The following is a 13,906-nucleotide window of genomic DNA, read 5'->3' on the forward strand; positions in this document are numbered from 1 at the left end:
AATTGTCCAGGGGACTGATTTGCTGAGGCCACGTGTGATGTGAGCTCAGGGCAGGGTCTCCAGTGGAAGGATACAGATGATAGGGAAATGTCGGATTCAGGACATATTCCTAGACGATGATACATTTTTACTAGACATTAGCAATCTTCTGTAAACACTCTACTAATTTTATGTTCCTAACAACTTGCTTAATTTTCTGTATCTTTACCAATGCTGCATTTGTTCATCTCTTGAATTTGAAAGGGAAATACTATATTCCTTTCCCATCTTAGCAGTTTATCTCTATTGCAGACCAGTTGTGTCTGGACACATTCTGGTCTGTAGAGGCACGAGTGGGCTGTGTGGCCTGAGCACTGGGAGGAGCAGGTGTCGCCCACCCACAGCTGCTCTGCTCCATCGCTTTGACTGCAGTCTCTCACACGCTGTTCAGCCGGAGGAGCTCTACCAAATACCAACTTTGTTATAAAGCTGTAAAGACGAAAGAGGAAAGGAAGGATATGAATCAGTGTGATAGGTATATTTCTAAGCTAGGAAGCAAGGTTATCCACACTGGAACAAGATGTTAGGGTGAGGTATCCTACCCCTTGCACCTTCCTTCCTCCCTCCACCACCACTCCCCCACCTCACTCCCAACCCCAAGTCCTAGAGAACTGGTAGGATGTGGGCAGACAGCTTGCTTTGAGCTGATTGTGTGTGAAGGGCCAGAGAGCACATAAAAGGTCCAGTATTGGCTTTACCATGAATTACATCAGTGGGGGGGATTAGGGGAGTGACATTTTCCGCATCGTACATAGCTAGCTTCACCTGCTCTTTCCCAGACCACAGCTCCTTCCTAGGCTGAGACTAGAGAACAGGTGAGCTGTGTAATAGCATGCTGCACGTTCATTGGCACTGTGCCACTGACTGTTGGTAAGCACTTTGCATATGCTGTTTCCTTTACTCCACATAAGAGCCTTGGGAATTGTGGGTATTATTATTTTTATTTTATTAATAAGGAGACAGTGACTTACAGTGATTAATAACATACCTAGATAACCAAATAGTAAGTTGAGTGAGCTAACCTTTCATGACATTCTCTTCTCCTGAGCCCTATATAGCTTTGACATCCACCATATCCAGGCCCAGTGTTAAGGACAGGGGCTTTGTTCCTACTGCTAATTATGGCAAATGTAGTCAGCGAGACAGTGTAGTTATGGGGGTCGATTTGGTTCTGGCTTGGAAAGTAGTTACCTTTGGTGCTGCTGCAGTAATAGCAAAGAAGCAACTCTTACCTGCTTGAATAGCTGCCAGCCTAATGGGCCAATTGCCTCCCACCACTGCAGGGCTGCAGGATGATAGGTCTCCCTCTTAGACTGGAACTGCACAGGCGTAGGGCACAAGAAGCCATACAAAACAATATCTAAGAGACACAGAAGAGTCTTTATAGTAATGTGAATCACATTTCTAGACTTTAAGCCTTTTGAAGGCACAGTCTTCATTCTGGAAAATATTACTGAGTAATAACTACACACTGGACTGAAAACAATAATACCTTTTCCAGAACTCCCTTTCATGGTCCTTAGTAGCAGCCATTGAATGCTGGGACACTTGAGTAACATAAGATAGTTTCCTAATTCAGACATATCAGTCATGATTTGTAAAGACCAAAATAGTGGATTAGGGAATCAATTCAGACATGTCTGGCATAGTTCAAAAGGCAAGTGTGTCAACATTGCAACCTTAGCAGAGCAGAAAGATTAGGCTCCTGAATCTTGCTATGGATGATAGATGATCTAGTGTGTTACATTCAAAGCTGTCCCGTCACAGTCTCTAAGCTGAGGGAAGAGGAGAGTGGGGAAAGCGTCACAGGACAGCCCAGGTGGCTGTGACGGTGCACGTGCTCTTTACCTCTCCCTTGAGGATGGCAGCATAAGATAAGCCTTCGGGTTTCCTTTCTTTGTCTCTGGCCCCAGCAAACACAAAGTGTGAGTACGTTGTTGCTTCCAGGGCTACCCCTAGCTCTTTCTGCTGTCTGTCTACAGTGTTTTCTTCAGTACAGGACGGGCGGGATATGACCTTGATTTATTTTTATTGGAGACAAGGCGGTGCCCTACTTTTGTGCACTCAAACTTTTTGTATACATCACATCTTCTGAGGCCACCTGGGAAACTGCAGTTGGCCCTTCAAACATACGCTGTTCCCAGAAGTCTTTGCTACTATCTTCTGTCTACACAGAGCTTGTCTCTCCTACTGTCCCAGCATCAGTATTGTCACTCTGATGGCATTTGTCACATTACAGAGTTAGTAATAATTTCTCTTCATGCCAACACAGTGAACTCCCTAGAGCAGAGGATGGCTTTGTTCATGTGCTTATCCTAGCACCTAACAAATAATCACTGTTAAACAAATACTGTCATGTGCATTCAGGATTCGTGGAGCTACAGTGTGTCTCTAAGGTGAGTTAGAATGAGGTCAAGAAAGGGTACAGTATGTGCTTCCAAGTTCCAAGATAGACTTCCACTTTCCAGACAAAACTTTTATTCTCATAATTACACGCAAAGCCACATACTGAGGCCATAAGGGAAAAGGCAGTAACAGCTCAAGGGGAATTCTCCCCTGACCAGTTCTATTTCATGTTCCACTAGAAACCTGGTCCTTTTTAATCTCTAAGTACACATGGTGTGTGGATGGAAGGCTGTTTGTGGTATCGAAGGCTGCTGTTGTGTGGGATGGAGGGTTGTTGGTGTGTGGGATGGAGAGCTGTTGGTTGTGTGGGATAGAAAGCTGTTGAGGTGTGGGATGGAGGGCTGTTGGTGTATGGGATGGAGGGCTGTTGAGGTGTGGGATGGAAGGCTGTTGGTGTGTGGGATGGAGAGCTGTTGGTTGTGTGGGATAGAAAGCTGTTGAGGTGTGGAGGGCTGTTGGTGTGTGGGATGGAAGGTAGTTGCTGTGTGGGATGGAAGGCTGTTGAGGTGTGGGATGGAAGGTAGTTGCTGTGTGGGATGGAAGGCTGTTGAGGTGTGGGATGGAGGGCTGTTGGTGTATGGGATGGAGAGCCATTGAGGTATGGGATGGAGGGCCGTTGAGGTGTGGGATGGAGGGCCGTTGAGGTGTGGGATGGAAGGCTGTTGAGGTGTGGGATGGAGGGCCGTTGAGGTGTGGGATGGAAGGCTGTTGAGGTATGGGATGGAGGGCCGTTGAGGTGTGGGATGGAAGGCTGTTGAGGTGTGGGATGGAGGGCTGTTGAGGTGTGGGATGGAAGGCTGTTGAGGTGTGGGATGGAGGGCTGTTGAGGTGTGGGATGGAAGGCTGTTGAGGTGTGGGATGGAAGGCTGTTGAGGTGTGGGATGGAAGGCTGTTGAGGTGTGGGATGGAAGGTAGTTGGTGTGTGGGATGGAGGGCCATTGAGGTGTGGGATGGAAGGCAGTTGGTGTGTGGGATGGAAGGCTGTTGAGGTGTGGGATGGAAGGCTGTTGAGGTGTGGGATGGAAGGTAGTTGCTGTGTGGGATGGAAGGCTGTTGAGGTGTGGGATGGAAGGCTGTTGAGGTGTGGGATGGAAGGCTGTTGAGGTGTGGGATGGAAGGTAGTTGGTGTGTGGGATGGAAGGCTGTTGAGGTGTGGGATGGAAGGCTGTTGAGGTGTGGGATGGAAGGTAGTTGCTGTGTGGGATGGAAGGCTGTTGAGGTGTGGGATGGAGGGCTGTTGAGGTGTGGGATGGAAGGCTGTTGAGGTGTGGGATGGAAGGCTGTTGAGGTGTGGGATGGAAGGTAGTTGGTGTGTGGGATGGAGGGCTGTTGAGGTGTGGGATGGAGGGCTGTTGAGGTGTGGGATGGAAGGCTGTTGAGGTGTGGGATGGAAGGCTGTTGAGGTGTGGGATGGAGGGCTGTTGAGGTGTGGGATGGAGGGCTGTTAGTGTGTGGGATGGAGGGCCGTTAGTGTGTGGGATGGAGGGCTGTTGGTCTGTGGGATAGATGGTGTGTTAAACACCTGCCTCCTGCCAGGCATTTAGTTTCAGCCTTGAGATTCTTAGCAGGATTGGTGGTTCTGAGCAAGAAACAGGAAGAAAAAGACTGACTAGAGCCTAGCAGTCCTTTTTTTTTTTTCACCATGGCTCACCATGTTCAGAAAACCCTGCAGATGCCTCTCTTCTACCTCCTCCTGCTCACAGATGACCCTTGAGGCCACTTCTGCCCACAGCCAGACCAGGTGACGGGCTGGGAAGCTTACTTTTTAGCCAAGCTGGCACGGACTAAACTATACTATACCTCTACATTTTAAAATTTTAATTTAGTTTCAATTTAAAAGCAATACTCATTTGAATAGTAAGGAGTTAAGAGAGTGTATATGTTGTTTAAAGAATTCCTAGGTAACTACTAAACTATACACTTTCAGAACACATTTCAGATATAGAAACTGTTGGTTATAAGTGCTAAGTACTTCTGAAATGTTAAAGTGATCATATAACCAGTCCTTTGTCTTGTTATTAGTCAGCATGCGTGTTTAGTTGTAGGGTCTCTAGACTCAGAACTGCAGCAGGTGATGGCACACACCTGGAAAGCAGAGACAGGTAGTCTAAGTTCGAGACCAGCCTAGTTGTCATAGCAACAACCAAGTTCCAGGATAGCTGTTGCTGTATGGAGAAGTCCTGTCTCAAAAACATACACTTTACCCTCACCACACAAGAGTCAGGGGCAGGCAGATCTCTGTGAGTTTGAGGCCAGCCTCGTCTATATAGTGAGTCCAGAACGGCCAGAACTACATAGAGAGATCTTGTCTCAATAAATAAATACATGAAAAATTTAAAAAGGGAATAGAGTTGATAGAATAATAGAAATGAAAAGGGGATTTATTAGAATGTCATACAGGCTGTAGTCCTGGTAGTCCAAAAATGACTCTCTCACAATGGGCAGGTCAAGATTCTGGTATTTGTTCAGTTCAGTCTACAAGCCTGGATGTCTAAGCAGTCCCAGTATGGTACTGAGGTCCTGGAGGATTCCTAGAGAGTATTCAGTCTGTGTTAGAATCCTGGAGAATGGGTTCAAATAGCAGCAAAAGAATGTCCCGGTTACAGGGTAGATGAACTTGCCAGCAAGAATAAGAACAAGCAGGCAGAAAAGCAAATGTTTCCTATCCGTGTGCTGTCACTAGAAGGTATGACCCAAATTTAGTGCAGGTCTTCTACCTCAAATGATCTGACCTCAAAATCCCTTCACTGACATCCCCGGCTGTTTGGGTTTTAGATGTGGTCAAGTTGAAAACCAAGGTTAGCCATCACAGCCTAGAATCTTGAGTTTTTAAACTAATCATCTCAAGATATTCTTAGACGTAAAGAAAAAAAAGCAGACTATTTTGTATAGTGCCAGTAATTTCTGTGTGTCTCAACTAATTCTAAATCTATAAGGCTCCTAAAAATAAAGTAACCTAAGATTTATTAAGTTCACATAGGAAATTAAACCACCCAGAATTTAGTCAGTTACATCTCAGGCTTTCTTCAATCTCTCTCTCTCTCTCTCTCTCTCTCTCTCTCTCTCTCTCTCTCTCTCTCTCTTTCCCTCCTTTCCTCTCCTCCTTGACTTAGCTGGTTATTTTTATTAATTTCTAGAATAATTCTTGGAGAATTTTCTACAATATATTTTGAGTTTATTCACCCCCCCTCAGCTCCCATTCCCTCCCTCCCATCTCTTCAAACTCAACTTGAAAGTCCATGTTCCCTGTTGAATCCAGTTTGTGTTGCCAGACACTCTTGGGAGTGATGCCTGCCCTGGCATGGGGTCAGCCTACCAGAGACTAATCCTCTCTCTCCCAGGTGCTCTCAGGATGGAGGGATTTGTGCCTGCCTCCCCTCTATACTGGCGGTTCTGCTTAACTGATTATTTTGTCCTCTCTCTCAAAATGTTTTGCTAACTCAGTTTTTCTCTCTCCTTTTCAACATTTTTGTACATTTCTGTATATGTGCATACTCATGTGTGCACGCATCAGCCACAGCACATGTGTGTAAATCAGAGGACAACTTAAGACAGTGCAGTCTCTCCCTCCACCACACGGGATGGATTTCAGGCTCTAGACTTGGCAGCAGGTGTCCTTAGCCACCAAGATATGTAACCACCCCTTACCCTAACATTTACATTAAAGTACGTAAACTACTCTTAAGAGTATATGTCTCTCATGTGTTTCTTCGGGTCTGTGTGTATCAGTGATTGATATCCTTGATTGATTTTCCCCCCTTGGGCTCTTCATTCTTCCCAAATAAATGATCTTGTATGTTTGTATTTTTTACAATGGATGGTTTGTTTTAGGAGGAAGAGCTGGAGGAAGTTTACCTACTAACTACACGTGAAGATACTGGTGTGTCTCACAGCTGCTTTGAATTTTGTCTCCTCATACTGCTTTCTTTCTGCTTTTACCCTACAACAGGAAATCAGATCCTGTCCCTGGGGAGTCTCTCAAAAGATCAGATTTATCCAATGAAACTCAAGGGCATCTCCATCTGCTATTCAGCTCTCAAGTCTGCATTATGTGGAAATTATGTCAGCTTTGGCGTCTTCAAGTTGTATGGGGACAACCATTTTGACAATGTACTCCAGGCCTTTGTCAAAATGCTGCTGTCAGTGTCTCACAGTGACTTGCTGGTAAGCTCTGCTGTGCCACGGGGGCTTCATGTGAGGTGTGACGCGCCAGCACCACAGGCCTGGGATCCAAACACCACTCCATTTGATGTTTGAGTGTCACATACTGCTCTGGATGTAACTAGCTCGGGCTACAGTGATTGCTTATATAATTCAACACACACGCTGAAAACTCAGAGCTGCCACTCCTAACCACTGATCATCCAGAGTGCAATCGCTTCCTCATATGAAAAGTAGGCTTAGTAATGACAGTGGATTGTTTTCGACTGTGTTCATGGTTCACAAAGGGAAATGCAGGCTTGGGTGCAGAATTTCCCTGCCTTTTAGTCCACTTATTGCTGTCTCAGCTTCCTTTGTATGAAAATTCGGGTATGGCAGATAGTGTTAAACTGAAGTTGAGCAGTCTGATTTATTAAATTCTAGTCAGTCATTTACCTTGAGTTAATCACCTCTGTCCTCTAGGCCACACTTTTTAAATGTGATTCCTCGGCCCCTTTTCTGCCCTGAGATTGATTCTGTGATTTATGTTAGTGACCTTTAAACTTTGAAACTTTTTAGAAATGTCTAGGATGCTCATTGGAAATGCAGATATCTAGGTTTGTCTCAGCAGAGCTTCTTTAAAACATTTCTGCCAGTTAATATAGAAGCCATTGTATGTTCAGTGTGTTTTCAGTACCTATTAGAATAGCCAAATTCAGCATCGGATTAGTTGAGACTTTCCCACCTGTGCCGTGAGGTGTCATGATGTGTCATGATGTACGTGGAGAGCTTGTGTGAGTCATGTCCCTCGACCTTACAGTGGACTGGAGCACAGCACCTCAAGCCAGGCTGGGAAGCCCCCTTTCAAACAGAGTGAAAAGCTCACTGAGCACTGTGCCTGCATGACAGACATTACACCGTAGAAGCTGGAATCCACCAGTTACCATGTCCAGTAGCCTCGTTGACAGGACTTTTTACTGCAGTTGTGGTCCTCCATGAAAACCCTCAGTAGTTCTCGAAGTCAGGGTACATGAGACTGTATTTACCATATATGAAAACTCGGCTTTTTATTGAATCTGGGGTGAGGATCAAAAACCACATCTTAGTAAGCATGCTCGTGGAGACGTGCTGCTATGCTCTGGGTTATACTTACCTCACTATTACGCCTTGATTTTGTGTACATCACATTTGAGCTCTCCCAGGTTTTCCCATCCCTCGTCTCTTGTCTTTAGAATATGAGAAATATGAATAGTTAGATGGTCAGCCTTGCACAGATAGAGCAAACTGAGATGCCATATCCACGGCTTGACATTTACTCTATCTCTTTGTGTAGCAATACCGGAAACTGAGCCAGTCTTATTATCCACTCCTGGAATGTCTCACGCAGGACCACATGAGCTTCATCACCAACTTGGAGCCCCCTGTGCTCCTGTACGTTCTCACATCTCTCTCAGAGGGACTCACCACTCTTGGTAAGGATCATAGAGAAGACTGTTCCCCACAGCGAAGACTTGACTTCATTCTCCTGATGTGTCTGTTCATTGACATTCTTGTCCTATTGGGAAAAATAAATCTTATCAGCCAACTGAAAGGTTATTTTACAAGCTATTACTTGCAAATGGAAAAATACACTTTAATATTTTATTAATTTTTATCAGGTCTGAGATACAGTTTAAATACCATCAAAGTCCAAAAAGTTCTAACCAGTGCATACCCAATAATGAGTCACAACAGTGTATAAAGTATTTGTATCACTACAGAAAATTCAAGTTTGTCCTTGTCACATGTATCCCTTACCTTACCCCTACTCCAAGGAAACTACTGTCTTTCTCTTCCTAGAATCTCATGTAAGTGGACTCTTAAAGTAGGAAATAGTTTGTATCTCTTTCTTTGATTTAACGCAATGCCTTTGAGAATCGTCTGTTGTTATTTAAGTCAGTTTACTTAAGCCTTCCTAGTGTGCCTGCATCCTCAGGATTACCACACTGCCTTTATCATCTAATGGCTGTTCAGACTGTTTTCATCACTTGACTATGTTGAGTATAGCCACTAGGAACGTTCGTTCAGGGACAAGTTTTTATTTGACAGTTCTTAGTATTTCCCTTGAATACCTGGGTAGGATTTCTGGGTCGCGTGACGGCAGTTTTACAGTGCGGAGCCACTATTTTCCAGTATGGCCATAGTGCTTTGCTGTGGTAGTGAAGAAGGGCCCCAGCTGCCCCAATCCTTAGATTTGAGGGATTCTTTTCAGGCTAAGCCATCATAGTGTACAGGAAATGGAATGTCTTTGTGACCTTAACATCCATACTACCAGTGAGTAACTTGAAGATATTCTGTGCTCGTTTGTTATTTACATGTTGTTAGTGAATCGTTGCTGCAACAAAATGCTGGAGAGAAGTCATCATAAAGAAAAATTCACAGCTTTAATTATTTCAGTTGGTAGTCTCATGTTACCCTCACTTTAGGCCTAAATGGCAGGAAGCATTTGACAGAAGAAAGTTTCCAGCCTCATGGTGACTGAGAAGCAGAGAGATGTAAGATAACAAACCGCTTCCTCCGCAGGTTGCTTATGGTCATGGAATTTTATCACAGTATAGAAACCTAACATGGGGGGGGGTTGTATACTAATATATTAATATTAATGACCACATTTAGAGGTAAAATAGTGCATTCCTGTACTCAGGGTAACAGGATTTTGATATCAATTTTTGCAGATTTTTATGTGTCATATATTGGTGTATTCTTCTATATCATATAATCTCTTTCAATTCTTATATACTGTTCTATTTCCTCTTTCTGGGTATATTGTTGTTGTTTGGGGGTTTTTGTTTGTTTGTTTGACTGGTTGGTTGGTTCGTTGGTTGGTTAGTTTTTCCAGACAGGATTTTTCTGTGTTGTCTTGGCTAGAACTCACTCTGTGGCCTTGAGGCAGGCCTCGAACTCATAAGGGTTCTGATCTCAAGTGCTGGAATTAACAGTGTGAGCCAACACCTCCCAACTGGTTCTGTTTTTATAACTCTGACGTGTGTTAGTATTAAGTCTTGTGCCGTCATAATATGAGCTCAGAATGTGTCCTCCTCTGCTATCTCAGGTTTGCATAGAACTGTACAGGGGTTGTTTATAATTAGTTTACTAGCATTCTCCAGCTCAACTGTCAGACTTAAGTTTTCTTTGGGCAATTTCCAACTACAAACAACATTTCTTCAAGGGCTGTTGTGATTATTTACTAAATCATCAGAGTATTGGCTGTTCCTGTCTTTAAGAATTTGTTTTACCTAAAGTTCCTCTTACATTATGTCTTAAGATTGTTCATAGTAACACACCTGCTGTCCAGTGTGTCTACAATGATCTACCTGTTGGTCTGTCTGTAGTGTCTACAGTGATGTCCCCACACTGCCTGTTGAGCCCTGTTTTCTCTCCTTAGCATTGTAGATGGAGTTGGCAGTTTTGCTGCAAAGCTTTCATTTTGGTGATTTTTCTGTTTCTTCTATAGTTTAGTTTTCTTTCTCTTATCTAGTCTGGTTTTTTGATAAACGTATTGTCCATTAACTTTAGATCTTCTTTTATAAAGTACTCATATACTAAATCAGCATTATTATGAGCATATCTCATATTCTGATTTTACTGTTATTCAATTAAAATATTAATAATATTTTATTCTTTGAGGACTTCATGACATGTATATACTAATTTCTATATCCACCCCTTCCCCACCCCACAGATTTCCTCAGACCCCAGCCAACATGTCCTTTTTCTTACTTTTCTCAGTAACCCACTGTGGTAGTTTGAATAGGAATGGCCCCCATAGAACCATGTCTTTGAATGCTTGGCACATAGGGAGTGGCACTATTAGAAGGTGTGGCCTTGTTGGAGGAAGGATGTCACTGTGGGGCAGGCTTTGAGGCCCCACTGCTTAAGTTATACCCAACGTAGAACACACTGTCCTGATACCTGCAGATCACAGTGTAGAACTCTCAGCTGCCTTTCTGGCACCATGTCTGTCTGCATGCTGCCATGCTTCCTGCCATGATGATAGTGGACTGAACCTCTGAAAACTTAAGCCAAGCCTAAATTAAAATGTCCTTTATAAGAGTTACCATGGTCATGATGTCCCTTCACAGCAATAATGCCAAAACTAAGACAGAAGTTGGTACCAGGGACTGGGGTATTACTATAGTAGGCCTGAGCATGTTCTGTCTGTAGGGTACAGACTTTGGGACGATAGATTAGAAAAGCTCTAGAGGTTTCTGAGGAAAAGTTTTCGTTACCTAGAGATCATTTTTGCAATATTTTGGTGAAGAATGTGGCTGCTTTTTGCCATTGTCTAAAGAGTCTACCTGAGGCTAAGGTAAAGAAATTTAGATTAATTGCATTGGCAAAGGAAATCTCAAAACAGCCTAGCAATTCTACATCCTGTGGTTCACTTTTATGAAGAGAACTCTGATGAAACAGGGCAAGTTTAGAAAGGAAAAATATAAAATGTATGATGGTTTGGGGATTAAAGGGGTACCAGAGAAGTAAAATGGAGTTAAATCTTGTGTTTGAGGATATTAAATGGAGTTAAGGTAGTGGTGACTTCAAGGCAGCATTCTACCCAGCTAAGCTTCTATCCTGTGAAAAGGAATTAAAGAAAAGCTTAGGTCTAGTTGTGGTATACAGGCCTTTAACCCCAGGACTCAGGAAACAGGCATATGGATCTCTGACAGGCAAGCTTAGGCATAGGATCAGTAGGACAATGAAGAACATTTTTCTGGCTGTCATGTCAAACAGCCTTGCAGGAACTTAGATTCATACCCAAGATCTGAACTTGTCTTCACTTTGGTGAAAGACGCTTCTTTTTGCCAGGGGAAGTGGTTCAAACCTGATATAGTGCTGAGAATGAGTGACTAAGGGTGTTTGGCCCTAAACAGGACATCTGTATTAAGTCCCCAATCCCTCAGATCCAGGGAACATTTCAGAAGAGTGGACGGGAGAATTAGGGATATGAAGGAGTGCTGCTTTTTGTTTTTCAAGACAGGTTTTCTCTGTGTAGCCCTGGCTGTCCTGGAACTCACTCAATAGATCAGACTGGCCTCAAACTCAGATCTGCTTACGTCTGGCTACGATTAAAGGTGTACACCACCAGTGCCAGCAGACTAATGACTTTCTGATAATCTATATTTTTTTACTGATGGGTTGTATAATTACTTTTATCTACTTGTTCTATGAATTTGCAAGAGAAAAAATACTAAAGTCTAATTATAGCTCTGTCCTAGCTCTCTGTCTCTGTGTGGTTCTACCAAGTTTTGAATTAAATATTTCAAAGCTCCTGTCAGGCGCATAGGTATTTAAAATTATGGTATTCTCTTAATGAATTTACCTTTAAATTATCACAAAATAACCCTCACAACTTGTGGTAATATTCTTTTTTCTGAAAGTTCTGTCTGATAATATCTTGTTTCCTTAGTACATACAGTTATTTGTGGGTAAGGTGCATGTGCCACATTGCTCATGTGGGAATGAGAGGACAGTTTGCAGGGGTCAGTTCTTGTCCTTCAGGTTGTCAAGCTCGGCAGCAAGCATCTTTACTCTGGGCCATCTCACCACCCAGCATTCTTTCATTAGTTATAAGAGTGCCTTCATATTTAATATTGATTATGTATAGAGCACATGCATGCTTTGTTTCTAAGGTATCAAAAACTTGATACCTTAAAGCATAAACATGTCCCCTTACAGTTTTATACCTTCTATGTCTGATATGAGTTAAAGTCTCAATATCAGCAAGGTCCATTGTCTCCAGCTTTGAAAAATTTAAATCAAAGGCAGCAGCATTGTAATCTCTCATAATTCTACAAAGAAAACTCCTTCTGAGTGACTCTCTCTTCCAATTCTAAGGACTTGAGTTTACACAGGGTCTTACTTCAATAACAGTAGCCTAGTTCCCACTGTGAAACCCAATATGTTCAGTTTCTGGGGATGAGGACATATACATTCTGCAGCATATAGCTGGGGTTATACATGTTTATTAGAGCTGACTTGTTCTGTGTTTAAATAGAGTTTCAGGTTTTTAACTACCCATGTATTGGAGTCTGAATGTGCAGTGTCCATGTGTGATCTTTGTTCTTACTTCCCTTTCTCTCCATCTCTTTGTTTAGAGTAAAGCCTATACTTGTTTTAATTTATTGGGTTTAAGTCAGTAGACTGGCTTTTTTTGTTTTTGTTTTTGTTTTTTTTTTTTTGGTCTGTTGTTTGATCGGTTCTTTCTCATACAGCTGTGCTTCTGTGGAGAGTCCATTCTGGCTATCTAGATCAGGGTTTCTATTCCTGTACAAAACATCATGGCCAAGAAGCAAATTGGGGAGGAAAGGGTTTATTCAGCTTACATTTCCACATTGCTGTTCATCACCAAAGGAAGTCACGACAGGAACTCACACAGTACAAGACCCTGGAGCTGATGCAGAGGCCATGGAGGGATGTTTCTTACTGACTTGCTTCCCCTGGCTTGCTCAGCTTGCTTTCCTATAGAACCCAAGTCTACCAGCCCAGGGATGGCACCACCTACAAATGGCCCTCCCACCTTTGATCACTAGTTGAGAAAATGCCTCATATCTGGATCTCCTGGAGGCCTTTCCTCAAGGGAGGCTCCTTTCTCTCTGATAACTCCAGCTTGTGTCAAGTTGACACAAAACCAGCCAGTACAACTGACCCCTTGTCAATGTGACTCACAAACACAACACTATTAGGCCTCAGCCGTTACTTTCTTATTCATCTCCAAGATCTAAATAACCTTAAAAGTCTCATAGTCTTTACAAATTCTTACATATTAAAATTTCAATCCCTTTAAAATATACAATCTCGGGGTTGGGGATTTAGCTCAGTGGTAGAGCGCTTGCCTCAGCTCTGAAAAAAAAAGACAAAATAATAAAATATACAATCTCTTTTGAAATTCAATTGTGCCTTTTGGGAGAGCAGTCTTACAGTAATTTCTATGGTTATGTCAAGTTCATATTTTTAGATATTTTTCTAAAATGTTTAATCTGCTATCAATGTTGTACTTTTTTTGCCCAGCCCCAGTGCTGTTTCTTTTTATTATGATACTATAGTTTTATTCTCTAAAATTCCTGTTTGTGTGTGTGCGCGCGTGTGTAAGACCGGGCGTCACCTTGTGGCCTCCAGTGACCATGAGCTCTGTGCTGTGACTCGGTGTCCTCAGTAGCTAGTTCAGGAAGCTGAGCCGTCTGTAACCTTGGCTTTTGTATCTGTGCTTCCTCAAAAAGCTCATGGCTTCCTTAACTCTCATCCTGTTTCTAAGTTTTATAAGAAAGTCACTTTAGGGCTTTGT

The 13,906-nt window shown here is 42.9% G+C and overlaps 1 protein-coding gene across 1 annotated transcript in view; it reads left to right on the top strand.

The window, feature by feature from the left end:
* The window catches only part of RANBP17 (RAN binding protein 17), a gene marked incomplete at its 5' end in the record, with an annotated part of 254,739 nt that overhangs the window by 205,017 nt on the left and 35,816 nt on the right, over positions 1-13,906 (top strand). Inside the window, 2 exons of the mRNA XM_080942277.1 lie at positions 6,395-6,609; positions 7,919-8,057. Of these exons, the coding sequence (XP_080798403.1) occupies positions 6,395-6,609; positions 7,919-8,057 (354 nt within the window). The remainder of the gene's footprint in view (positions 1-6,394; positions 6,610-7,918; positions 8,058-13,906) is intronic.

Source organism: Micromys minutus (assembly GCF_963924665.1).
Source record: "Micromys minutus genome assembly, chromosome: 31".
NCBI classification, from domain to species: domain Eukaryota; kingdom Metazoa; phylum Chordata; class Mammalia; order Rodentia; family Muridae; genus Micromys; species Micromys minutus.